Source organism: Carcharhinus amblyrhynchos, chromosome 22 (genome assembly GCF_965287045.1).
Source record: "Carcharhinus amblyrhynchos chromosome 22, sCarAmb.v2.hapA, whole genome shotgun sequence".
NCBI classification, from domain to species: Eukaryota; Metazoa; Chordata; class Chondrichthyes; order Carcharhiniformes; family Carcharhinidae; genus Carcharhinus; species Carcharhinus amblyrhynchos.
The window spans coordinates 19,535,225-19,563,028 of record NC_137345.1 but is presented as its reverse complement, the minus strand read 5'-3'; the positions used below and the strand labels follow the sequence as shown (position 1 = coordinate 19,563,028).

At 43.1% G+C, this 27,804-nt stretch overlaps 1 protein-coding gene across 3 annotated transcripts in view; it reads left to right on the top strand.

Annotated features, from left to right (window-relative positions):
* LOC145356986 (plexin-A2-like) overlaps window positions 1-27,804 on the top strand; it is a 470,896-nt gene that overhangs the window by 311,639 nt on the left and 131,453 nt on the right. For all 3 annotated transcript variants that reach the window (XM_080210014.1, XM_080210012.1, XM_080210013.1), the window contains 3 exons: window positions 2,441-2,641; window positions 7,909-8,005; window positions 12,721-12,911. In XM_080210014.1, the coding sequence (XP_080066140.1) occupies window positions 2,441-2,641; window positions 7,909-8,005; window positions 12,721-12,911 (489 nt within the window). The remainder of the gene's footprint in view (window positions 1-2,440; window positions 2,642-7,908; window positions 8,006-12,720; window positions 12,912-27,804) is intronic.

Here is a 27,804-nt window from a genome sequence, read left to right as displayed (position 1 = left end):
GGAATGAGAACGACAGTTCATTACTGAAGTTACACTCTGCTTCACGTGGGGATGGTTTGTCACACAACCAGAAATTAGCTTGCAAAACTGTTAAGTGAATAGAGCTGAATGCCGGTGTGTGGAAGGGGGATTCTTAGCATCTGTTGTAGTCGATAATAAGATATTCTTCATAGTTTCAGCTGGCTCTACAAATTGTTGGGATGATGCTTACCACACATTCAACAACCATTTTGGAAATAAGGGCATTTGCAAGAAGAAGGACGACTCACCCGCCTCCAAGATGTCCGCAATTTATTCTAAGATTTGATCCTCTGAACCTTTTTTCTCAGGGTGGCGTGGTGGCACGGTGCCTCACTGCCTCGCAGCACACGGGACCCAGATTCGAGTTACAGCTTGGGTCACAGTCTGTGTGGAGTCTGCACATTTTCCCTGTGTCTGTGTGGGCTTCCTCCCACAGCCTGAACATGCTGGTTAGGTGCATTGGCATAAATTCTCTGTGTACCCCAACAGGCACCTGAATGTGGCGACTAGGGAATTTTCACAATGTTAGTGTAAGCCTACTTGTGACAATAAATAAACTTGCAACTTTTTTGAAAAAAAATGTGTAGCAGTGTCAGAATTGCTAGTAGTGTTGATATTATCCAATAAATGGAACAAAAGGGAAGAGCACATTTTGGGTGGAAATTTGCCAGATGATTTGTTTTTAGTTTATGGAGATCATATAAACATTAAGATATGGTGAACAAACTAGTTATTAAAGTTTATTTATTATTGTCACAAGTAAACTTAATGTAAGCCTAGTTGTGACCTTTTCACATCAACACTGTAATGAAGTTACTGTGAAAATCCCCAATTCGCCACATTCCAACACTTGTTCAGGTACACTGAGGGAGAATTTAGCATGGCCAATACACCTAACCAGCACGTTTGGGTGGAAAACATTTAACTGATAAATGTTTCTCTGATTTTTTTTTTAATATGATTTTTCTAGACTATACAACAAGCCCCCATGTAATTAAACAGTCTATCCTGTTTGTATACTGACAATGGTTGCTATCTGTAAATAGATCAGCCCTCACTCTTGCATGAAATCTCTTATTTCCCTTTCACTGTTGCTGCATTGGGGTAAGTGGTTCAACCAGCCACTTATCTTAAATTCAGACAGATGAAGCGATGTAGGGGGTTGGACATTTCAATCACAGATTATTGAGCACGTTAAACACCGAGGGGGGTAGAGACTTCAGGGGAGCTGTTTGTTACCTGTGATAACCTCATGTTCACACTTAGTAAGGATTTTCAGTTGACTTGGTGTGTTATGTGGATTTGGAAATGTGGTAATTGACTTTTTTTTGTAATCTGTCGATGGATCTGAAGCACAAAATGAATTTTCAGTTCAAGTATTTTGATTGGGAAGTTGTAACGCTGTAGCAGTATCTTAAATTCTTTGTGCAGGCAGATGTATTAATTGATTTGTTTTAATTTTTGAGAGACGATGGTCAAAAATACTTCAGAGGAATTATGTCCATTTTGATGATTCTCTTTCAAAGTTGTCTAGAATGTAGACTGATGCATTCTTTCTCCATTCAAAGCGAAATTGGGAGCAGAAAATAAAATCTCTGTGCTTGCAAAGAGGCTGCACAAAGGGCTAACTCAATTACCCAGAAACATGTTAGTGTCAGATTGTTCTTTCTAGACATTTTGCTTTGCAATAATTTCTTGTGATTTGCTTTGTTAAAGAGACGACACAGAGTGGCAAAACGCTATAAAACTGAGTCTCCACACGTCTACAAGAAAGCAGATTTGTGTATTAGGAAAGAACTTTTGTTGCTGGACTTGTAATCCAGAGACCCAGGATAATGCTCAGATGACCCGTGTTCAAATCCCCCTCCAGCAGATGGTGAAATTTGCGTTTGATTCCTGGCTTGGGTGACTGTCCGTGCAGAGTTTGCACATTCTCCTCATGTCTGCGTGGGTTTTCTCCGAGTGCTCCTGTTTCGTCCCACAGTCCAAAGATGTGCGGGTTAGGTTGATTGGCCATGCTAAAATTGTCCCTTAGTGTCCTGAGATGCATAGGTTAGAGGGATTAGTGGGTAAATATGGAGGTAGGGCCTGGGTGGGTTTCTGGATGGTGCAGACTCAATGGGCCGAATGGCCTGTTTCTGTACTGTAGGGTTTCTATGATTTCTATGATTGCATCTGGTAATACATCTTTAGTACTGATCTATTAGTTTAGATGCTGTGCTCATGTCCACGAAGGGCTTGAACTGCAATCTCTGACAGCCAGATGCAAAGCTGTCACAAACCTGAGCTAAGTGACTGGTGCTCGTCTGCATAAGTTTGTCATCAGATCCAATCACCGTGATTCCCATGAGTACCTTGTCAAGAGCACCCAACTATTAGGCTGACCTTATGGTTTCTGTTCCAATCCTCTCCCGTGTAGGATTGTCCACAGCTGGTGCCCTCAGATGAGATTCTTATCCCAGTTGGAGAGGTGAAACCAATCACGTTAAAAGCACGAAACCTGCCACAGCCACAGTCTGGCCAACGGGGATACGAGTGTATACTTAATGTACAAGGAGTCACCCAGCGTGTGCCCGCTCTCCGATTCAACAGCTCGAGCGTTCAGTGCCAAAACAGCTCGGTGAGTAAATAATTTGTCTTTGTCTTCCTGATGTATTCAGTTTGTAATCGTTCAGAAGTTAGGTTTAGGTCAATTTTTTAGTCTGTTGCGCCACGTCATGTTAAACATTGATCATTCTGAAGGGATGGCTATGTTCCATTACAATCTACAGGAGGTGAACTGATTTGGAATCCTTTAAAATTTGAAATGACTTTGTTAATTAGATTTATCGTACAGCACCACAAAAAGTTTGAATAAATGCGAGCTTCCAGTTGTCTGTCATGTCGAAAGCAATAAAGGATCCGCAGCGTTGATTAAATGCTAATCGTGTTGATTGAAAAGTTTAATCAAGTACAAGAAACATTTATTAAACATAATCCATGAGAGATGCAAAAACCGCTGTCTTAGATTTTAGTGAAAACTGGTGAGATGAAGCCACCTATGTCACCATTTTATTGGGTAGATGATGCTATCTGAAACTTTTTCCACCAAATGGATGAGATGTTGTTTTGACTTTGATTAAAGGATGATGATATTGTTCATTAACTTTTCAGAAAACCCTCACCTTGTCTTTAGATGAAAAGACTGGTGACACAATAGATTGTTGATTAGCCAGTTTTATGGTTGCTGATGGAATCAGGGTGGCACAGTGGTTAGCACTACTGCCTCACAGTGCCAGGGGTCACTGCCTATGCTGAGTCCGCACGTTCTCCCCGCGTCTGCATGGGTTTCCTCCCACAGTCCGAAAGACGTGCTGGTTAGGTGTATTGGCCATGCTAAATTCTCCCTCAGTGTACCTGAACAAATGTTGGAATGTGGCGACTTGTGGATTTTCACAGTAACTTCATTGCAGTGTTGATGTAAAAAGGTCACAACTAGGCTTACATTAACATAAGTTTACTTGTGACAATAATAAATAAACTTTAATAACTAGTTTGTAGACCATATCTTAATGTTTATATGATCTCCATAAACTAAAAACAATCATTTGGCAAATAGTTGCATTGTGAGCTCATTAAGCTCAGTAACTGCATCCACCCTTCCTTTTAACAACTTTCATCTCGTCTTCCTACTTTGAAGCATTATTTTGCAGGATCTCAAAACCGTGCAACACTTCCCACGCCTTTTTATTTTGCACAAGCTAGTCTTTTATTAACTGGTGCTGCTTAATTGCTGCTGATTGATTATGTTTCCAGTTTAATGCTAAAATCAAAGAGAGAGTTGGGGAATGTTTTATTTCTGAGTCGGGGACAGCTACACAATGGGATGTGGTTTGCTCCAATGCAATCCATTGCCTTGATCAGATTGGGTTAATTGAGAGCTGTCAGCGAGTCCTGTGATTGACAGTGGCTGGTGATCAATCAAAACAGAAATGCATGATTGACATGCTAAAGCGCGGTTGAATAGACTGTCAGTCACTGTTAAGCCTGCTTTGCATATCAGAGACATTGAAGCTTTTCATCTCTGTGTGAGATTAGACACAGTCTATTTTTTTAATATATCATTGGCTTTGTTTTTGCCAGACATTCTCTTCTCAACAATGAGATGAGTAGATTTGCTATTTCCTGGGTGTGTGCTTTGCTGATCACAGATGTTGCACCTCTGACTGACCAGCCAGCAGTAGCTTGCATTTATATTTTTTCTGGGGAAAAAAATGTATCAATGTCGGGTGGGGGGAGGTGGCAGGTGGCAAGCAATAATTGGAAAAGAAATCCCAACTAGGCTGGAGAATAAAATGATGTGGCTGAGGCTTGCGGGAAGGTAGAGAGCCAGAGGAATTTGAAAGAGCATTTTTACAAAGTAGGACTGAGACAGCAAAGCTCTGTTATTAAGGGTGGTATGAAGAGGGCGCAGAGAAAAGCGGAATCAAGGGACATGAGGGAGGGAACCATGCAAGGATCAAGTCAAAGATGGGTATAGGATGAGGTAAAGTCTTAGGAGGATTTAAAGAGGACAAGATTTTCACTTCAATGTGCTGAAGAAACGGGGAGGAAATAAATACCAGAGAGGCAGGAGTGAAGAGGACGCAGTATGGTGTAATGCAGAGGAAGCTGACTTATCAACAGAAAGTGGATCACAAGCCAGCAAGTAGGACCTTTTGAGAATTTGAATCTAGAAATGTAGATGAGTTTCAGCAACAGCGAGGCTGAGATGGGGCAAAGGGCAATAAGTGACCCAAATGTAAGAATGAGAGTTTTTATTCACGGTGGATAGAGATGTTAATGGTCTACTTGATTTGGTCTTGTCTAAGTGAATGGCTAGTGAAAGGAAATAAAAGGCAAAGTGCCAAAGGTGGGGAGGGGAACATGGAGTGTTTCCCACCATGGTGGCCGGCAGGAAAACATGCCAAACCTTCCAGCCCCGACCTCTTTTGTTATGCACCTGGATATATTATGTATTCAATGCTAGGCCAGACCCAGATGGCACGTAGTCTCCCTTCGTGCCCAGGTATCTGACTGAAAAGGCATCCAAATCACTGACCCACTATTGAAGAGAGACCTCCTGAAAATAAGATGGATCTCACATCCAATTTGGAAGATCCACCTGCAGATGTTCCCCAGCCCACAGCTGTGGTGTCTCAGGTGTGCTTACCCCAGTCCAACACCGGCATCTCCACATCGTGTCTCGGGGCTGTGGCTAGCCTCCATCCCAAGCTGGATGGTGGGAGCCCCAGGCCTTGTTCAGCTGAGTCCTGGCGTGCTATGTTGTTCCAGACATATTTCACACCAGTATGTTTTCTTATCGGCACTGTGGAGAATCTGATTGGGTGATTGGTCCTTCGTTTGCATCCAGTCAATGGAGTGCAAGTGAGGTTCACACCGGCCTCTGGCAGGTTTTCCCTACAATGCAGGAAGAGGCCATTCAGCCCATAGAGACTGCGCCAACAACAATCCCGCCTAGGCCTTATCTCCAGCAGAAGATCCCCAATAAATTCATCCTGAAATGAAACCGGTTTCTGGGCCTCCCCTTGTATTATCCCTCAACCGGCCATCACACTCATCCTTGTGCGTGGAATTCTCACAAGGTCCTGCCAATGTGTGGCAAGGGAAACAGGGTTTAAGGAACGGACAGAAATCCATTACTTTCCTGCTCCTAATTTTCTGGTCATGGATGTGTCCAAATTCTGCCCTTTATCTGCCAGACAGCATAGAGATGTTGAGGGACATGATAGAGAGGGTGGCTAAAAATATTCATCAGAAAACCTCCTGTACACCCAGAAACACTCAGACGTGAGCAGTAAGATACCACAAAATTGGCCTGAAAAATGTTATGTACTCAAAAAGCTAGTGTACGTAATACAAATTTGTGTGTGTTTTTTAAAATAACTGATTGTAAGTGGCAGTCTGAGAGAGCTTTGCAGTCAGTTAAGTAGTCTTTGACCTGCTTGTACTACAAGTGGCCTGGACTGACAAAGCAGTATCCTTTGAAAAGTCCAGGGCTGCAAGGTCTAAAGCTTTACTCTTGTACAAAACAGGCTTTCAAAGAACAGAAGGCTACTTCATCAGGTATTACAATGGCAGAGAGGTGTGTAATTATATTGGGGCACTGACATGGCTGCTTCTGAAATAGAATCCTTATCTTGGATTTAACTAGATGTGCCCTATCTGTCTGTGTCGTTCAAAGGGTGGCAGGGGCAGTGAAGGCAATAATAAGAGAAACCAAAGTCTGTTATCAGCAACTGTCAGCTTTCAGGACTTGCAGCTGAACTGAATTTGGTATGAGTCTCACACACTCAATACAAACTGAGTAAGACCTGGGTTAGGAACAGCCTCCAGAGACTGCCACCCCGATTTAAATAGGGTCCACAAGCCAGTACCCAAAGCATACGTGATTAAATTGTTGGAGGGATCTTTCACAAGTAAATAAGAGGTGAGTCATCATACCTTTGTGCATTTTTACATGTAGGATATTGAACAAGTCAGCAAATTGCCCCAATAATTCACTGGGTGTGTGAGCTGCATATGTCAGGAGGTTTCCATTTTCATCCATGGTTTGTGTCTCAGGTGCAGAGTCAGTAAAGATCCAATTATTGTATTAATGCTCATTAATTCTGAGGGGAAAGAAAATGGCCTTAAGAGCAGTATTTAGTGACCCAGTTATAGTATTAGAATACAAGCAACATGTAGAAAAGTACATTGATAACTTCACAAAGAGTAAGCAAGTTGAAAACGATCCACATACTGTAAAGAGCATGGTGCCTGATTGCTTCAGAATACTTAAAATAAACTGGAAAATTCAAGACATTTGTAACTTAGCACAGAAAAACCTCCAAATTAATTGAGTAAACATCAGGGGGGTGAAAATTATTCCAAAAGAAAATTGGAAGGGCACTTGAAGCAATTAAACTTGCAGAGCTACAGGTACTAAGCGAGGGAGTGGGACTGGCTGGATTGTTCCTGGAGAGCTGCCACAGCCTCAATGGGCTGAAAGGTCTCTCCCTGTACCAGAAATGAAATCACTCTTACAAAGTGATGATGACAAGTTCCAATTTGAAAGACAGGTTTTGAATAACAGTCCCTGAGGCTTATTTACTTGTCGCTATTATTGACTCTCACCCTCTTGAACTGCCAAACTTGTGTTGTGTATTGTGAACACTTACAAGTAATAACCCCCCAAATAGAATGCTTAGTCATCGCACTGTGCTGCTTTTTTTTTAGCTGCCAGGGCCTACGGACTGGATCACAGACTTGTGTCATCATGAGTGGGTGGCACATTGGTTAGCACTGCTGCCTCAGCGCCAGGGACCTGGGTTCAATTTAACATCGGGTGACTACCTGTGTGGAGTTTACACATTCTCCCCATGTCTACGTGTGTGCCCTTGAGCTCTGTGGGTTCTTCCCACAGTCCAACGATGTGCAGGTTAGGCGGGTTGGCCACGGTAAATGTGCGGGGTTATGGAGATAGGGGAAGGGTCTGAGTGGGATGCTTTTTCAAAGAGTTGGTGCAGATTTAATGGCCTCTTTCTGCACTTGTAGGGGCTTTATGGCTCTATGACCAAAAATAAAGCTGATTTCTGATTGATCAAATGAGGATTATTTTTATACGACTCCTGCTTATTGGCTTGATAGGGATTCAACTACCTTGCCATTGAGTAAATTCCAGTTGAGAATTGGTCCAAAGTCACCTCCAGTTGATGGGAAACCTGCAGTGGGGTTTCGCCGTTGGCGGGAACAGAAGACCCTGCTGGCAAAAACGGCAGGAAATTTCCGGCCAATATATTTGGTTTTGGAATGTTGTTAATCAAATACCTAACTTATGGGTGTGCTTTTTTTTTAAACTCATTTCAGTACCACTACGACACCATGGATATCAGTGACCTGCCCATCGAGTTTTCAGTCGTGTGGAATGGGAACTTCATCATTGACAACCCAGCAGACATCAAAGGTAAAAGTGCAGCCAATATTAGCACAAGCCCATTTGAACTGTATAGTTAACTGTCTGGGATCAAAGATCCATTTCAACATACAATTTGTACTGCTGTAAGCCATGCTGATTCACTAATTCTTGGAGGTAAAAAGACATAGCGGTGAGTGTAAAGTTTATTTATTAATGTCACAAGTAGGCTTACATAAACACTGCAATGAAGCTACTGTGAAAATCCCCTAGTCGCCACACTCCACTGCCTGTCCGGGTACACTGGGAGAATTTAGCACGGCCAATGCACCTGATCAGCATGTCTTTCAGATGGAGGAAACCCATGCAGATATGAGGAGAATGTGCAGACTCCCCACAGTCACCCAAGCCAGGAATTGAACCCGGGTCCCTGGCGCTGAGAGGTAGCAGTGCTAACCACCGTGCCATCGTATTTTCACTTGCCAACTGGTAGGAATAGAGGGGCACTGAGTTTGGGGTGACGGGTTAGTGTTGGGGCTGTGGTGGTGAAACTAGCGATTGAGCTTCCCCTACATGGCGTGGACTTCTAATTCCAAATTGTGCATTTAAATATGCCATGCGCAGGTTCCTCACCAGGAAATAAGCGGGTTTGGTTGGGGGGGGGGGGGGTGGGTGGCAGTGGTCAGGGGTCAGATTTTACCACTTCCTAATCTCCCCTCTCCCCTCAGCTCACTCAAACCCATCTCTTTTTAAAATTCATCGCACAGTGCAAAAAGGCAGTTCCAAACAAAAAAAATCTTGAGTTGCTGACTGTGATGGACATTTATTCTATTTTTCTGTTTGAAATGCTCTTTTAGCTGGCAATGCAAAGGCTTTTGTTTCCATTGCCCCTAAAAAAAAAGGTGGAGTACAAGGGTCCCAAATATCCTAGATTCCATACAAGGTGCTCTTATCTAACTGGGACCATCAGTCCTAATTGTATTCTTGCTTTCTTTAAATTAAACTTCCTCCCCATGTCCTGGGATACATTGTGTGATCGACGAGGCAGATTGATGACTTATCCTAAAGCTTCTGACATTGCAACTCAACACTGGGCACCAGGCGACATGTAGGAATGCAACAGTTTGTCTTGCTGCCAAACTTCTCTCTCCAATGTTTCCCATCTCTGTTTTTTGTAAAAATTTGCCTGTGTTTCTGGGCAGTGCTGCTAATAAAAGGACAACTAAATCTGTTGCCATCATCATTCTTTATTTATGGTCTCGTTCGGTGATTTTATGTTGGTGTGGGATTGAGTGTGAAGTATAAATCAACAAATTCAATATGAAGCCTGGAGCAAAGTCTAACTGAGTGTTTTGCTGATCTTTTCTCTGGCCAATTGGTACAACATCCTTTTTCTTCCTTCAGCAATTTTCTATACCTTTTATTCCATTTTCCACTGATTAAAAAGGGTTGGCATGACTCAAGGTAATGTAAACTAATGCAATATTTGAGTACGTAAAGTCTGAGAGCCCAGGTGCTGGCAATAGAAAAATGTAGACTGAAGTGCCCTTGTAAATAAGAACGTGGCAATGTCTCAGAAAATCTACCTTCTCTCTAACACTTCCTCTATGTTGTTGCTGTAATGAGATATGAGTATTAGCAATGCTGGTTGGGGGGTAAAAAGCCCATACTGACCTTACTGTGTATTTAACTTAGAAAACATAATGCTCATAAACATGTTGTAAATAAAAAAGCCTCATTTGGATAAGTGAAAGTTTTGAGATCTGCATTGATAACATCTCTACAGATGTTTTACATTCCACAGAGTTATTAAAAGGCCTCACAGCGCTCCACAAACAGAATCCTGCTGTTTCCCCATGACTTTGTTTAACGCTAATCTTGCACTTTTTAACATACCATCAAACTGTGTTCCTTCTGTACTCAGATGAGTTTTAATCTTATTACAGAATAGCAGAATATCCATCTTTGTTTGTGTAAAAAAAAGTAACATTTTTCTTCACAATTGTGAAACCTATTCGTCAGATGAAATCAATTATTGCTTATCTTATATTAATGCAATTGGTTAGAAGAGTTTTATATCCTCTTACCTTCAAAGACTATAGTTCCTTTTTTAGACAGCAGTATGTACTGTCACCAAGGTGATTTAGACGTAAACCCACTAATTCTTGGGAGGCTATCATTGTGCGTTTTGATGTTGTAAGCATGTTCCTTCTGAACACCTTGACACTGTCCCCTTATAAACCCTTATAATGACCTTCAGTAATAGGTATTACCATGTTGCAAAACTAATCAATAGATACTTCAAACAAGTATTCAAGTACCCATTGGCATAGCTTGGAAAAGAGTGAGAGTGGTGGAGGGGGGTGGGGGGCACGATACCACCAAGATAGGGTTTGGTCGTTCAAATGCCATATTGATGGGCAACAAAATTTTCTGATTGTGAAAGCGAATGTTAGCAGTGAGGTCCTGCCAGTAGAAGATGAAGACCATCTGTCAAACTGACCTCTTCAGAATATGTAGCTCCAGCTACTTTGATGGTCATGAGAGGGGTCTTAAAAAGCCAGCCTTGATCAGCGTGAAACATCCATGTTATTTCCCTTAATTTTGACTGCGACTTTGCTGTCCAAACATCCAAATATAGACTTGACCATATTCTGTATGTAATTTATTGACTAGCTACTCAGATATGATTTGACCACGCCAGGTATGACCACTGTCTTCAGACAAAACCACCAACTACTCTGGAATCATCTTGTAGGAAAAACATAACCCGAGGCTCTGCTGCTGTTAAATGTCTCCTTTAACCTCCTGTCCCTGCACTCTACCACCTCAGCTTAAGTGACAAATATGAGGAGCTTCCTGATGGCTTGTTAACCTAACACTGCTGTGTCCCATCCTTCCCTTTTGATAAGACATCCTCCACAGATGAGGGCTAGTTTTTCACCGCTTCATGGTTTCTGTGGCATCCCATCTTGGACAAACGTAACTTTCTCCAAGTAAAGAGGAAGAGGACAGAAGCTGTCATGTTTGAAACCTTCCCCCCTGCAACACTCCCTGCCACCACAAACTTAGTATCCTTGTAATTGACTCAATTCTCCCCCCCGCTTTAAACCCCACCATCCTGTCTGACCCGGATGACACACTCCTCTCTGTACAAAGAGTGTCAGCTTTCACCTCTGCCATCATTTGTCTCTGCTTCTATCCCAATCCAATACCATTAAACTCCCCCTTATTTTTGTTGCCTCCCGATACAATTCTGCCACTGCCCTCCAAGTTGACCTTGTAACCTCCGCTCTGCGTAAACATCCAGAATTGTCCTGCCCGAATTTGACCCCAACCAAGTAATACTTACCAATCATCCCTGACCATGTTGACCCCAACGCTGCCCTGCTGTGTTTAAATTCCTCCCAGGCTTCATCCCTTACTGTCTCTAAACCTCCATTAGCGTGACAATTTCTGAAACCTCCATTAGTGCTACAGTGAAACCCCCAGCTTCCCTACGAGTTCAGCGCAGCTCCCTGCATGATGCCCTCCTGCCCCCAGGATTAATGACCATGCATCCAATGGCCTAGCTTCCCATGCTCCCATTTTCAAGGAATTGTATCCCTTACCCGTCTTCTGTCACACCATTTACCGCACTCTCCTCTTAAAATCTCTCTTCTCGTTCTGGTCTTTTTTTTCCCCCTACTTTTAGATTGAATCTGCTTTTTTTCCCCCCTTTTTTGCCTTTGGTTGCACCTTATCAAGTTTTTGTTTTAGAGCCAACAGATAACTGCAAGTGATTGCCATCACATGCCTTAGCCTATCACTAGATGCTGCTTTGAATCTTTATGGAGTCACAGATTTCCATTGCAGTATTTGTTTATTGAGGAGACGTAAAAAGTAAAAATGGTTCACAGATTGGATAAAAGCTTTTCTTAATTAATGAGAAGGAAGGTTGAAAGTGGGTCTTAAAAGACGGCAATGCTTAGATCTCTTCAGAATTACAGCGGCAGATGGTATGTGTGAGTAAGAGTAATGATCTTAGCTTCTTTCTTGTAATGCTTTTCCCATGTCGTAACATCTTGCTCTGCGTGTAGCCCGGCCCACAACCTGAATAGTGGTGCTGCACCAGCAATTCTCAATTGCTGATTTATTTTTCATGACACCTACCCTTATCTAACGTTGAAATTAAGTCAGAATGTTTACCCTGATCTATTCTTCCAAAATCCTGTGTTTGAGGTTGATTAACACAGTGGGCCTTCATGTCCCACGCCCTGGAGCCAGTGCAAACATGGGGTCCTGGTGACATCTGCCAGACAAAAACTACATGCAACCTCTAGATCAGTTTAATTTTTTTTTATTGTGGTATGATTTGCTTCATTATTGTTGTGCACCAACATTCCATGGGCCTGCCTCCTTGTGAATTTTTCTGCACTTTGTTTTAATGGATTGTGGAGGATGGATTGTGTGGAAGGGCCTTGAATGTTCCTTGTGACCAGAACCCCAAGAATTCCAAGAATAACTTTGTCAATAGTTGTGTTCACCACACTACAAAGATACAAAGGAGGTGTCTGTTACCTCCAATTCTGATTTAAAATTCATTTTTCTTCAAGTGTGCGTAACCTAGTATTGAACCTCTACATCCTGTTCATTTTCACCTGATTCAAAATCTTTATTTTTTATTTTTTGATCACATTGTAATGGGTGTCAGACACCTAAAATTTAATTTTTTTTTTTAGAAAACTGTATACTGATTATCTTGTTATGGTTTCCTCTGGCTACAGTTCACCTGTACAAGTGTGATGCGCTGCGAGAGAGCTGTGGCCTCTGTCTGAAAGCAAACCAGAAATTTGAGTGTGGCTGGTGTAGTGGCGAAGGGAGATGTACCCTGAGGCAGCATTGTCCCGCCGTTTCTTCTCGGTGGTTGGACCTGTCCAGCAAGAATGTGAAGTGCACCAATCCTCGTATTACAAAAGTAAGGACAATATAATCTTCTCCTATTGTGTTCTTTTCTTAAGCTTCCACGTGAATGACATAGGCAGAGGGCAATGGTTTCCCCTCTGTGTCATTCTTAACAACTCTGCATTTTGTGATACAACGTGCCAATTTCTCCCCTGCTATTTTTCTTTGTTTAGTTTCACAAAGCTATCATGTTTCAAATACCAGGTCAATACCAGAAAATGTGGCGCTCAGTTAAGTTTGACTGCTCACTCACTCACTCACTCATAATGCAACCATAAAATGTGTTCTCTCAGTATTAATCATGTATTGGTTTCCATGAACACACAACCTTGTCTGGTAAGCCAGTTGTGAACTCTTGTGTTCATTGGTCCTATATATTCTGGTCTGATGCACAAACTCTAATTATAAACTCTGTTCAAAGTGGAAAATCTAATTAGTTCAAATTGATTGGCTCATTATATCAATGTAGCATTCGGAACCTTACACAGGGTGGCTGAGCTTCCACATATGGGTCAGCCATTTCATCGACCCATCACAAAAGCATTTAGATCTTTTCTGCAGGTCCATGGTTTGCTTCTCTGTTTACCTGAAATGTTAATGTCAACAAAATAATTTTTATTGTGGCCTCAGCGTTACGGCACCTATGTGTGCTGTGTAGGCGTTGCAGATTATGATTATTCTTCTGAGGTGTGTGGGCTGTCTTATTGTTGCGTTGGCTGTGTTTATTAGTCCCTAATCTCTGATTTGAGCCTTGGACCGGACACTGAGTCAAACTCCTTTCTGCAGGACATTGCAAAACTAACATTTGAAGGATTTTGCTGCAAGAAGGCAGGGCTATTCAATTTAAATTACCAGGCAGTCACTAATCTTTCCAGGCTTTGTTGTAAATGGATCCACAATCGTGTTGTTGTAACGTGACTGTTACATTGGTGCGTTACACAATCTGCACTTAATATTGAAATCAGTTTGAAGCATCATTGAACACATGCAAATATTACCATTTACTTTGAACAACAAAGACATTCTGAAGATCGGTTTCACCATCAAAGCTGTGTGCAATTTTACAATCTGTATAAAATGATTTTGCATCTGTTTTTGTTATCTCTCCCACTGCCACTTGTCTTGATGTTTGTGTGTTGCTTTTATCGTGGAATACATCCCATCAATTATACGGTTGATAAATTATTACAAACAGGCCACGTTCACCACCAGATTGTCAGCCACTGTTCTGTTGATGCCAGCAACCAAGCAAGACTTTTTATCTCTCTTGGCATCAAAGCCAAATCAAAATGGTGGTCCATCAGTAGCGTTCCAGACGTCGCTGGATTCCGGGGAAGTGCCGGAAGATTGGAAAACGGCTAATGTTACACCGTTGTTTAAGAAGGGTGCCAGGCAAAAGGCGGGGAATTATAGGCCGGTTAGTTTAACGTCTGTGGTAGGTAAAATGTTGGAATCCGTCATTAAGGAGGAAATTGCGAGGCATCTTGAAGGGAATTGCTTGATAGGGCAGATGCAACACGGTTTCATTAAAGGGAAGTCGTGTCTGACAAATTTACTGGAGTTCTATGAGGATGTGTCTAGGGCAGTGGATAGAGGAGAGCCAGTGGATGTGGTCTTTCTGGATTTTCAGAAGGCGTTTGACAAGGTACCTCACAAGAGGTTATTGCAGAAGGTCAGGGGACATGGAGTTGGGGGTAGGGTGTTAGCGTGGATAGAGGATTGGTTGTCAAATAGGAGGCAGAGAGTGGGGGTCAATGGGTGCTATTCGGATTGGCGGTTGGTGACTAGTGGGGTGCCCCAGGGGTCGGTGCTGGGGCCTCAGCTATTTACCATTTATATAGATGATCTGGAGGAGGGAACCGAGTGCAGGGTGTCGAAATTTGCTGATGACACCAAGATTGGGGGAAAGGCAAATTGTGCGGAGGGTGTGGAGAGTCTGCAGAAGGATCTAGATAGGCTGGGCGAATGGGCCAGGAAATGGCAAATGGAATTTAATGTTGGCAAGTGTGAGGTGGTCCACTTTGGTAGGAAGAATGGTAGGAAGGACTATTACTTACGTGGCGAAAAACTGCAGCAGGCGACGGTGCAGAGGGACCTCGGGGTCCTTGTGCATGAGTCGCAAAAACCCAGCTTGCAGGTGCAGCAGGTGGTCAGGAAGGCGAATGGGATGCTGGCCTTCATAGCGAGGGGGATTGAATATAAAAGTAGGGAGGTCTTGCTGCAGCTGTATAGGGCATTGGTGAGGCCGCAGCTGGAGTACTGTGTGCAGTTTTGGGCGCCGCACCTGCGCAAGGATATTTTGGCCCTGGAGGGAGTGCAGAGGAGGTTTACTAGGCTGATACCGGAGTTGAGGGGGTTGAGCTATGAGGAGAGGCTGAATAAACTAGGCTTGTACTCGTTAGAGTTTAGAAGAATGAGGGGAGATCTCATTGAGACGTATAAGATGATGAATGGGATGGATAGGATAGAGGTGGAGAGACTCTTCCCGCTCAAAAAAGACAGTAGGACTAGGGGGCACAGCCTCAAGATAAAGGGGAGGCGGTTTAGAACGGAGTTGAGGAGGAACTTCTTCACTCAAAGGGTGGTGAATCTCTGGAATTCTCTGCCCGTTGAAGTGATGGAGGCTGCCTCGCTAAATATTTTTAAGAAGCGGGTTGATGGGTTCTTGATAAAAGAGGGGATTAAGGGTTATGGGGAGAGGGCGGGAAAGTGGAACTGAACCACGACAGATCAGCCATGATCTTATTGAATGGCGGGGCAGGCTCGAAGGGCTAGATGGTCTACTCCTGCTCCTATTTCTTATGTTCTTATGTAATGGTGTCGCTCAAGCACAAAACAGCGTGAGCGGATACTGTGTCCCAGAGTCATCTCAGGAGGAATGTGGAATAACTCTATTTGTTTGCTCTCAATCACACGTGCAGCACCTCGCTACTCTGCATTCCATTGAAATTTGGAGCAGTAGGGGACAATGTGTATGCAGTGCATGTGTGTACAAACTTATCTACAGCAATTGTTGCTCCAAAGCTGGAAGAAAGACTGACCATGTCATGTAGCCAAGCCCAGTGGTAATAATTTAATGGCCCTTGTGTGTGTTGGTTGGGTTAGGAAAAGAATACACAATTCACCACTTAACTCTGATTTATTGGCTGCAAACATTGGAAAGCTGAATTACAGCAAGCATTTTGAAGTTGTGCGCTCATAATGGATGTAATTTCCTCCTTTCTCCAGCGAAGGTAAGCAGGAATAGGCTTTCTCCATGCTTGCACTAATCTGTTACTAGACAGTTCCATAAATGCAGTAAAGCAAGAACAAAACATGCTAGACATATAGGGGTTGACATCTGATCCGTCACTGTTGTACACAGCGCCTGTGATTGCAGTGGAACCAATGTGATATGGTCCATTTTGTGCCACTCACTGCGAAGAATATAGTATGCATCCCATAATGTCAAAAAGAACGCGTAATTTCTTATTACATTATCCAGCCAATGTAGATGTCAGAGAGATCAGTGAACAGATAAAGCGAAGGTATGATAATCAAGCGAGAAAATGAACAATGTGATTAGTTAATTTAATTTTCTGTCATGCACAATTTCCTTATGCCACAGCTTTTAAGTTTGTTTTCAATGTCATCTTGACATGTTAAAAATAACTAACTTGTTAGATGCAAAAAAAAGCAATAGTATACCATATGTCATCAGAACTATCTGGAGTTTTTCTCAGCCCCAGTTCCATCCAAAGGTTGAAGTTATTCTTTAGAATGTCACAGACAGAGTTTGTGTTTTATTATTGCCCATAATCAAAATTTTCATGTGTGTGGTTAATGTGTTATTTTAAGTCTCGAGTGATTTGTCCCAACTTAAATGACTCCAGCAGCAAGCTTTTGTGAATTTAAAATTAAAGGTGATGATTTATTCTCTCTCACTTGCCCTGGAAATTCATTACCACTTCCTGTGGTAATGAATTTCTCCTATAATGACCGTACAATACAGATGAAATTTAAAAAATGATACAGATGAAATAAAAAAAAATTATGATCTGGAATTATTTTGGTCTGTTTCATAAGAACATAAGAACATAAGAAATAGGAGCAGGAGTAGGCCATCTAGCCCTTCGAGCCTGCCCCGCCATTCAATAAGATCATGGCTGATCTGTCGTGGCTCAGTTCCACTTTCCCGCCCTCTCCCCATAACCCTTAATCCCCTCTCTTATCAAGAACCCATCAACCCGCTTCTTAAAAATATTTAGCAAGGCAGCCTCCACCACTTCAACGGGCAGAGAATTCCAGAGATTCACCACCCTTTGAGTGAAGAAGTTCCTCCTCAACTTCGTTCTAAACCGTCTCCCCTTTATCTTGAGGCTGTGCCCCCTAGTCCTACTGTCTTTTTTGAGCGGGAAGAGTCTCTCCACCTCTATCCTATCCATCCCATTCATCATCTTATACGTCTCAATGAGATCTCCCCTCATTCTTCTAAACTCTAACGAGTACAAGCCTAGTTTATTCAGCCTCTCCTCATAGCTCAATCCCCTCAACTCCGGTATCAGCCTAGTAAACCTCCTCTGCACTCCCTCCAGGGCCAAAATATCCTTGCGCAGGTGCGGCGCCCAAAACTGCACACAGTACTCCAGCTGCGGCCTCACCAATGCCCTATACAGCTGCAGCAAGACCTCCCTACTTTTATATTCAATCCCCCTCGCTATGAAGGCCAGCATCCCATTCGCCTTCCTGACCACCTGCTGCACCTGCAAGCTGGGTTTTTGCGACTCATGCACAAGGACCCCGAGGTCCCTCTGCACCGTCGCCTGCTGCAGTTTTTCGCCACGTAAGTAATAGTCCTTCCTACCATTCTTCCTACCAAAGTGGACCACCTCACACTTGCCAACATTAAATTCCATTTGCCATTTCCTGGCCCATTCGCCCAGCCTATCTAGATCCTTCTGCAGACTCTCCACACCCTCCGCACAATTTGCCTTTCCCCCAATCTTGGTGTCATCAGCAAATTTCGACACCCTGCACTCAGTTCCCTCCTCCAGATCATCTATATAAATGGTAAATAGCTGAGGCCCCAGCACCGACCCCTGGGGCACCCCACTAGTCACCAACCGCCAATCCGAATAGCACCCATTGACCCCCACTCTCTGCCTCCTATTTGACAACCAATCCTCTATCCACGCTAACACCCTACCCCCAACTCCATGTCCCCTGACCTTCTGCAATAACCTCTTGTGAGGTACCTTGTCAAACGCCTTCTGAAAATCTAGAAAGACCACATCCACCGGCTCTCCTCTATCCACTGCCCTAGACACATCCTCATAGAACTCCAGTAAATTTGTCAGACACGACTTCCCTTTAATGAAACCGTGTTGTGTCTGCCCTATCAAGCAATTCCCTTCAAGATGCCTCGCAATTTCCTCCTTAATGACGGATTCTAACATTTTACCTACCACAGACGTTAAACTAACTGGCCTATAATTCCCCGCCTTTTGCCTGGCACCCTTCTTAAAGAACGACGTAACATTAGCCGTTTTCCAATCTTCCGGCACTTCCCCGGAATCCAGCGACGTCTGGAAAATAACCACCAAGGCATCCACTATAACCTCCGCCATTTCTTTCAGAACCCTCGGATGCATTCCATCCGGTCCTGGGGACTTGTCCACAATCAGCCCCTCCAGTCTGTCGAGCACCACCTCTCTAGTAACAGTAATGTCATTAAGACCCTCCAGTCCTACCACCTTTCCATCGCTAACACCCGGCAAATTTTTCACGTCCTCCTCCGTGAAGACAGAAACAAAAAAGTTATTCAAGACCTTAGCCATATCCCCATCCCCTACCACTAGCTCCCCTTTCTCATCCTCTAAAGGACCAACGTTCACCCTAGCCAGCCTCTTCCTTTTTATATATTTATAAAAACTCTTGCTATCCTTTTTTATATTAAGTGCTAGCCCAGCTTCATAGCTTCTCCTACCCTCCTTTATCAACTTCTTTGTCAATCTTTGTTGACATTTAAACCTTTCCCAATCCTCTTCTCGCCCACTGCTCTTAGCTACTCTAAATTCCTCCGCTTTTAATTTAACACTTTCCTTCACCTCCTTCGTTATCCACGGCTTATTACCTCTCCTCCTACTGTCCTTTTTGACCATCGGAATAAATTTCCGTTGAGCACCAAGAAAGATCTCCTTAAAGATCCTCCACTGCTCCTCAGCAGACCTACCTTCCAACACGCTCCCCCAGTCCACATTCGCCAATTCTTCTCCCATCCTACCATACTCCCCTCTATTCAAACAAAGGACGCGTGTCCGGGAACCCACTTTCTCCTCCTCCATCTGCAACAGAAACTCCACCATGCAATGATCACTCTCTCCAAGAGGATCCTTCACCGCAAGGTCCCTAATTCTACCCGCCTCACTACATAGCACCAGATCCAAGATAGCTCGCTCCCTCGTCGGCTCCAACACACACTGTTCAAGGAAATTATCCCGGCAGCATTCCAAGAACTCCTCCTCGAGCCCACCTCGTCCAACATGGGTCGACCAATCAATATGCAGATTGAAATCTCCCATAACTACTGCCGTCCCATTCCTGCACGCCGCACTTATTTGCGCGTTAACAGCCCGCCCCGCCTCCAGATCATTATTTGGTACCAGGCCTGTAGTTTCTTAGATGAGCTGATGCTTGAGTTGGTGTTGAAGTCTTGTACATTTGGATTCTTAGTCGGCTGCAAGGTTGAATTTCCAGGAGATCTGCTCTTAGGTAGAATATTTTTGGGAGGATCTTTCTCCCTCCCCTTGAAGATGATGTTGTTTATTAATTTGCCTGATTAATTGCCTTGCAGCTGGTTTGGTTCTTGGATGGTCTTCCTGATGATTTCTGGGGCGAAAATTCCACCTAATGTCTCTCTTGTCCATAGTTAAACAGGAAGATACGTCAGCTGTTATGTTAGGTCTTTTATGTTGACGGTGTATCCTTAGGAGGATGTGTGAATTTTACAAATGGCTGTGATTGCCCAAATTTTAATTAAGTATTTGCTTGAGTTTCAGAGCTGTCTGGAGTTGGATACTACAAAGTCACATGATATGAGGCAGCCATCTTAAGCAGCTATAGGAATGTCCACTTCTTAACTATAGCTTTAATGGGAACCATTCTTAATTATATTTTTCCCCAAGTTTGAAGACTAGATCCTGGTTGGGTGCATTGGCCATGCTAAATTCTCCCTCAGTGCACCTGAACAGGTACTGGGGTGTGGTGACTAGGGGATTTTCAGAGTAACTTTATTGCAATGTTTATGTAGCACTAATGAATAAACTTAAACTTAGATTGTTGTCCCATACATTACTATCATTACCTCACTGGAAAAGAGTTACACGCAACATAGACATAAAAAAAATAGGATCTGGAGGAGGCCATTTGGCTCTTTGAGCCTGCTCCACCATTCATTGTGAACATGGTTGATCATCTGACTCAATAGCCTAATCCTGCTTTTTCACCATAACCTTTGATCCCATTTGCCCCAAGTGCTTTATCTATCTCTTGAATACATTCAATGTTTTGGCATCAACTACTTCCTATGGTAATGAATTTCACGTATAATGACCGTTGGCAATAAAGGTTGCTTCTGCTTCAGAGATAAACCTGAATGGAATGGAAGCCAATTGCTGAGTCCACATAGCAGGTTCAACCCGAGAGTGACAATGAATGTGAACTTTCAAGTTTTTTCATTAGTCTGAAATCAGGAATGGGTCTTCTCATGTTTTTTTTTAATTTTATTTTTGATAAGCAGGACCAACATTCGATAATGAAGACTTTGAGAACTTTGGGCAATGTAATGGGTGGCACAGTGGGTAGCACTGCTGCCTCACAGTGCTAGGGACCCAGATTCAATACCTGATTTGAGTGACTGGGTGGAGTTTGCACCTTCTCCCTGTATCTGTATGTTTCCTTCCACAGATGAAAGGCGTGCTGGCTAGGTGCATTGGCCACATTAAACTCACCCTCAGTTTACCCAAACAGGCACAAGAGTGTGGCAACTAGGGAATTTTCACGGTAACTTCATTGCAATGTTAATGTGAGCCTACTAGTGACACTAATAAATAAACTTTAATTACTCAATTTTGGTAACAATGGAATGATTTTTCACAAGCAGCCGTTGACATCCACTAACCCATTATCAGAAGATCTGTTTCAATAAATTTTTTAAGAAGAATCCAATGCAGTTAATGCAGGTTACAAATCAAATGTGACTTTTCAGTCAGATGACATTAGGTGATACAAATGCACTTTGCAATTTAACTGTGCAAAAATTTAGCTAAGATTTTGGAGGCCTCACTGTTACTTTGCTTAAGTATACTTATACTTAAAAATGTTGATAGCCATCATGTTAAGATACTGAAGGTGAGAAGGCAAACAAAATCTCCTGTGATTCATAACAGTATCAACTGTGCATCTTCCTGGGATTAAGAACACCTTGGCACTCATGGGAACATAAGTTGTTTGGCACCCTGCCATCTTTTCATGAGCCTACGCTCGGGATTGATATTTTTGTTGCTATTGTGCACGTATATCAATGTGCACCATAACTCTTGAAATTTATTGTTTACAACTTAGCACCATAACTTGTGCCAAATTAGTTTAGAATGCTGCATTATGAGGATGGGATTGCTCTTGCCTGCAGAATAAGCTATGCTGGCTCACCAGTAAAGTATAATGGTTCATTCACTCATGTACAAGGATGGCCATAACTCAATTTCACCTGTGACCCTTCTGAGTTATGGGTCTTTGATGGTTATGGGAGAACAACAATAATTCACCGCTATGGTGCGGCACTCTCTACAAATCAATTCATCACTTTTATATTTGATTAATTGAGGGAGTCTGTGTTAAGTCATGACGGTCTATCTCTGTCAGTGTTTTTCTCATTACTTTATTGCAAATCCCAAATTATTATACTACCTGAACATCACATGTATATAACTGGTGAAAGATAACAGAAATAGAAGACACAGAACAATTTAATCTTCATCAATAAAAGGCCCATTAAAATATGGATTACCATATACATTTACAACTGTGTCATGTTCTGTGCGCTCTGTCTAAAGCAGAGAAGGCTCATTGTCTGCTGATGTTTTAACCTGACCCTTTCTCTTAGTCGTTTCTGTCAGGGGTGGTTTGCCATTGCCTCCCCTCGGGCAGGGTGTGCTGTCAAGGGCCTAAGTCTATCTTAGCCAGAATAGGAATTGAACCTGTGATATTGGTGTTAATTTTGAACTATACACTCACTCACTGAACAAACTGGCGCCCTCCACTCCCCACACACATTTAAATTGCACTTTGAAAAAAGTAAATAGATGTTAAATGCTTTGAGTGTTCATCCTGTTTGTTAGCTTTGCACCATGGCCTTAGTCGGGACAGAGGAGGGGAGGAGATGGGGGCCACTCCTGCCTGATTAAATGCCCCCCATCCCTGCCACCAAACTCACGATTCCACCCTTATCTTAAATTTACTCTTGCGGTGCCAAATTTAAAAACAATCTGTTGGCTGTTTGATCGCTTGAAGACTAATTGTAAATCAGATAAGATTTGTATTCACAGCACAAGACATTCAGTGACGGGATTTGCTTACAAAGTATAAGCCAAACACCCTCAAACCCACTGTAGTGGTTGTCGAACAATCCTGCTGTCGACATTTATTTAAATGATGAACCAACAGGTCTTTGGACAGGAACCAATCCATTTTTACTGCTGGTTCTTTGTGCGTGAGTGGAAGTTTGCATGTAGCTGAGCGAAAGGAAAATGGATAATCTTATTGAACAAAACAAAAATAGCTTGTAAACACCTATTTGCGATGAGCAGACAACAGTTTAAGTTTCAACTATGGCTGCAGAACAAACATATCAAACTCTTCCCTTGTGATGCAGATTCCCTCGGGGAATTTGTGTTTAAAAGAGAAGGCAAGGTATTTTTTTTTTCTCCTCCTGTGCAGAATTATAATAAATCATGATATTGCGAGAGGCTTTTACCATATTTCATGTTAGTGGATTCCCCATTGTGGTCTCGCCCTCGCCGATAATGAAGCAACAGGAATCCCAAAGTTCCATGTTGGGCAGCCCTTTACAATAAATTTGTATTTAATTTAAGTTTATTTATTAGTGTCACAAGTAGACTTACATTAATACTGCAATGAAGTTACTCTGAAAATCCCACTCCTGTGTTTGAATTCAATGAGGAAGAATTTAGCATGGCCGATGTCCCTAAACAGCACGTTTTTCGGACTGTGGGAGGAAACCACAGCGAACGTGTGTGCGAAGAACATGCAGACTCCGCACCAACAGTGACCCAAGCCGGGAATCGAACCTGGCCTTGTAAGGCAGCAGTGCTAATCACGGTGCTACTGTGCCAGGCTAACACCGAATTATTAGGTCTCTACATTGATCGCACCCCACCCCCATCCCTTAAAAAATTTGGCGACTGGCTCTCATACCTGCTGCGCCACTATGGTGAAAAATTGGAAAATTCTGCCCATTGTGTATAATTTATTTAAAACCTTCGTACAGTGTGCTGTCTTTTATAGTTCCCCTTGACACTTGCTGAATTGCTTTTTTTTACATGTCGGTTTGCCATTATCGTATCTGCCTAGTTATGATGCGTAGGTCAGTATACCACACATTTGTTTCAGGCGATGATAGTCTATCGGTTGTTAATAAGGTAACCTGAAAGATTATGAAGGTTTTGATGAGAGACAATACTGATTTGCCAAGCTCTGTTATTACAGGATTTCCATGCAAAATTTCACTATCTGCTGCCAGCACCTTTGCCCCAGGTCAGTCCTTCCCTGATGAAGTTGTAATGGTAGCAGCTCCCACCCAGTGTCAATGGGCTGGTGGTGGGATGAAAGGAAGATGTTTGTATGGATAAATTCACAGTGAACAATAAATTATTGCCCCAAGGCTGGAATATCTTGTATCTTTATTGGCTTTTATCAGAGCCTTTTTTTTAAACAGGAAGCTATTGATTAAGCAGTGATCAGGAGCTGTGAGGTATTCGCAAAGTCTGAGTTTTATTATGTTGTGATGAGTGTTCAGAACATGTTCTTTGTCCGTTCTTCTGGTTGAACCTAATTCTGATGCTATGCTGTCCTTACAGTTGACGATCTCATTATAATGAATAAAGGACCGAATGTAAAATTACAGTTAGAATGGAGGGGACATGGAGTTGTAGTCAGCATTACCTCCAGTAGATAGACTGCACCTACTGGGTTACCTGAGCATCCATTGAGGGAGGGGAAGAAAAATACTAATTCAAATGACTGGAAATAGAAAAGATTATGGCCCAGATCATCATTGGCAGCTGCTCACACCACTGCATTTAAAAATAGGGTTTTTTTGCCCCCTTTCTTGTTCCTCTGGGTTCAGCTTGGGTCTGTGAGCGAGATGAGTGACGAGGACTCATGGTAGAATCATAGATTCCCTACAGTGCAGAAACAGCCCATCAAGTGTGCACTGAGTTTCCAAAAGAGCATCCCACCCAGCCACCCAATCCCCCCATCCCCATAACCTCATGCATTTACCATTGATTAATCAACCTAACCTGCACTTTTTGGGACATCTAAGGGTCAATTTAGCTTGGCCAATCCTTCTAACCTGCACATACATTAAGCTCATCTTTCTCTACACCCTAGCTGTTACTGTAACACTATATTCTGCACCCTCTCCTTTCCTTCTCCACTATGTACTCCATGAATGGTATGTTTTGCCTGTTTAACTGCAAAAAAACAATACTTCACTGTATCCCAATACTTGTGACAGTAATAAATCAAATCCAACCTTTGGACTGTGGGAGGAAACTGAAGCACCCAGAGAAAACTCTCACAGACCACAGGGCCAACATACAAATTCCGGAATTGAACCCGGGTCCCTGGCACTGTGAGGCCGCAGTGCTAACCACTGTGCTGCACGTGGTTGCCACAATTCCAGCAATGCAGATAAGAACATAAGAAATAGAAGCAGGAGTAAGCCATCTAGCCCCTCGAGCCTGCTCCGCCATGCAATAAGGCATTGGCTGATCTGAAGTGGATCAATTCCATTTACCCGCTTGCTCCCCATAACCCTTAATTCCCTTATCGATCAGAAATCTATCTACCTGCGACTTAAATATATTTAACGAGGCAGCCTCCACCACTTCAATGGGCAGAGAATTCCAGAGATTCACCAGCCTCAGAGAAGAAGTTCCTCCTCAACTCTGTTCTAAACTGACCCACCCCACCCCTGCTTATTTTGAGCCTGTCCCCGCTAGTTCTGGTTTTCTTTCCACTTAGAAAGAATCTCTCTACCTCTATCCTATCTAGCCCCTTCATTATCTTATATGTCTCTATAAGATCACCCCTCAGCCTTCTAAACTCCCACGAGTACAGGCCCAATCTACTCAACCTCATAAGCTAGCCCCCTCATCTCCAGTATCAACCTGGTGAACCTCTGTACTCCCTCCAAGGCCAATATATCCTTTCGCAAATAAGAGGATCAAAATTGCACACAGTACTCTAGTTATGGCCTCACCAGTGCCTTGTACAGTTGCAGCAAGATCTCCCTGCTTTTATATTCTATCCCCCTCGCTATAAAGGCCAACATTCCATTCGCCTTCTTGATCACCTGCTGTACCTGCAGACTGGGTTTTTGCGATTCGTGCACAAGGACCCCCAGGTCCCTCATCAGTGTTTCTAATCTTAGATTGTATTGATTTTGAATTCTAGTTCTTCTCCCCGTCTCCACTCCCACCCTGGCACCAACAGCTCCACTCACACATCAGTGAGTCTAAGATTTCAGAGGCAAGATGGAGAGGCGGAGGTGAACAGAGTGGCTGGGGGTGAGTTGGGGGGTGGGTGGTGGTGGGGAGTGTGAACCAAGCCAGAATTGGGTTAATGCTTCAATACTTTTTATTCATTCATGGAGCATGGGCATCGCTTGGCTGGCCAGCATTTATTGCCCATCCCTAGTTGCCCGCAGGCAGTCGAAAGTCAATCACATTGTGGCTCTGGGGTCACATGTAGTCCAGACGAGGTAAAGATGGCAGATTTCCTTTCCTAAAGAATGCTGGTGAAGCAGATGGGCTTTTCCAACAATTGACAATAATCTCATGACCATCAATGGATTCTTAATTCCAGATATTTTTATTGTTTTTTTTAATTGAATTCAAATTCAACTGTTTGCCATGGCCAGATTTGAACCTGGGTTCAAACATTTGCAGAACATTTGCTGAGTTTCTAGGTTAATAGTCTAGCGATAATACCACTAGGCCATCGCCTCCCCTATCCTTTAGGGCTGCGCTCCTGAGAAGGGTCTGTGTCTGCTTGAAGCAGCCCTAGTTAAGCGTAAACGTGAGGGTCGGTGCAGTGAAACAGTCCAGCTTTTCACAATGAAGGGCCCAAGTGGAGCCATCACCACAGGGCTCACCCAGAGCCCCGAAAGGGCACACCGCATCGGCTCCTCAGGTAGTCAGTAATGGTTATGAGTCAGCATTTGCTGCCATGGGAGCTACAAGATCCACTAAGAAATGCATAGCTGACTGTATATTGTTCACAGCATGCTTCCTTCTAGTCCTCCTTTAAAATTCCTTTTAATGTCCGACTTCAGTGATTTTCTTGTAATCCAGACTTAGCAGCAGATAACTGGAAAGCAATGAAACTTTTAGAAAAATTTGACATTGTCCATCTCCCCTCTCTCTCCACCTGTGTGAGTGATATTTCGCCCTCTCATTGTTATTGTAATAATTTTTTAGGGCAAATTTTTCCTTTGAACCAAAACTGTTTGCTGGCAGGACAGGGATATTTCAAGTGTTTGGCGGTAACATGTTTGAGAATCTCAATAGTGCAGAAAGAGGCCTTTCAGTCCATTGAGTCTGCACTGACTCTCTGACAGAGCTTCCTACCCATGCGCATCTCCCTGCCCTTTCCCTGTAACTCTACATATTTACCCTGCTAATTCTCCTAACCCGTACACCTTTGGACATAAAGGGAGAATTTAGCATGGCCAATCCACTTAACCTGCACGTCGTTGGCCTGCGGGAGGAAACCGGAGCATCTGGAGGAAACCCATGCAGACACAGGGAGAACATGCAAACTCCACACTAACAGTCACCCAAGGCTGGAATCGAACCCGGATCCCTGGCGCTGTGATGTGGCAGTGCTAACCACTGTGCCACCGTGGTGAATAGTGAGCCTACCCAGCTCTCATTACTGGGCAATCCAATCACCAGTAGTAAACCAGAATAAAGGCGGCAAGATGCTGTGCTAAGTGGAGCAGGGTTGCGATGTTAGTGTTCACTTCAGAAACATAGAAATCCTACAGTGCAGAAAGAGGCCATTTGGCCCATCGAGTCTGCACCGACCACAATCCCACCCAGGGCCCTACCCCCATATCCCTACACATTTACCTGCTAATTCCTCTAACCTATGCATCTCAGTACGCTAAGGGGCAATTTTAGAATGGCCAATCAACCTAACCTGCACACCTTTGTACTGGGGGAGGAAATCAGAGAACCCGGAGGAAACCCACGCAGACGTGAGGAGAATGTGCAAACTCCACACAGACAGTGACCTGAGCTGGGAATCGAACCCAGGTTACTTGAGCTGTGAAGCAGCAGTGCTAACCATTGTGATACCGTGCCACTTTATTTTGAGGAATGCAGCTTTACAAACAACAATAAAATGAATTGATGAACATTTGACAAAGTTTTCTGCTTTGTGAGGTGGGCTATCACCATGAATTTTAAAATAATTTCTTGACCACGTTTGTCAAATTGTGTACCTTTCATTTGAAAATTTTCACTTCTTTCCCCTCTGAGACAACAAGTAAACATTTCGACATCATGTGCACTAAGATCTGGAACATAAAGGGAAGAGTTATTTTGTTTTGAATTTTA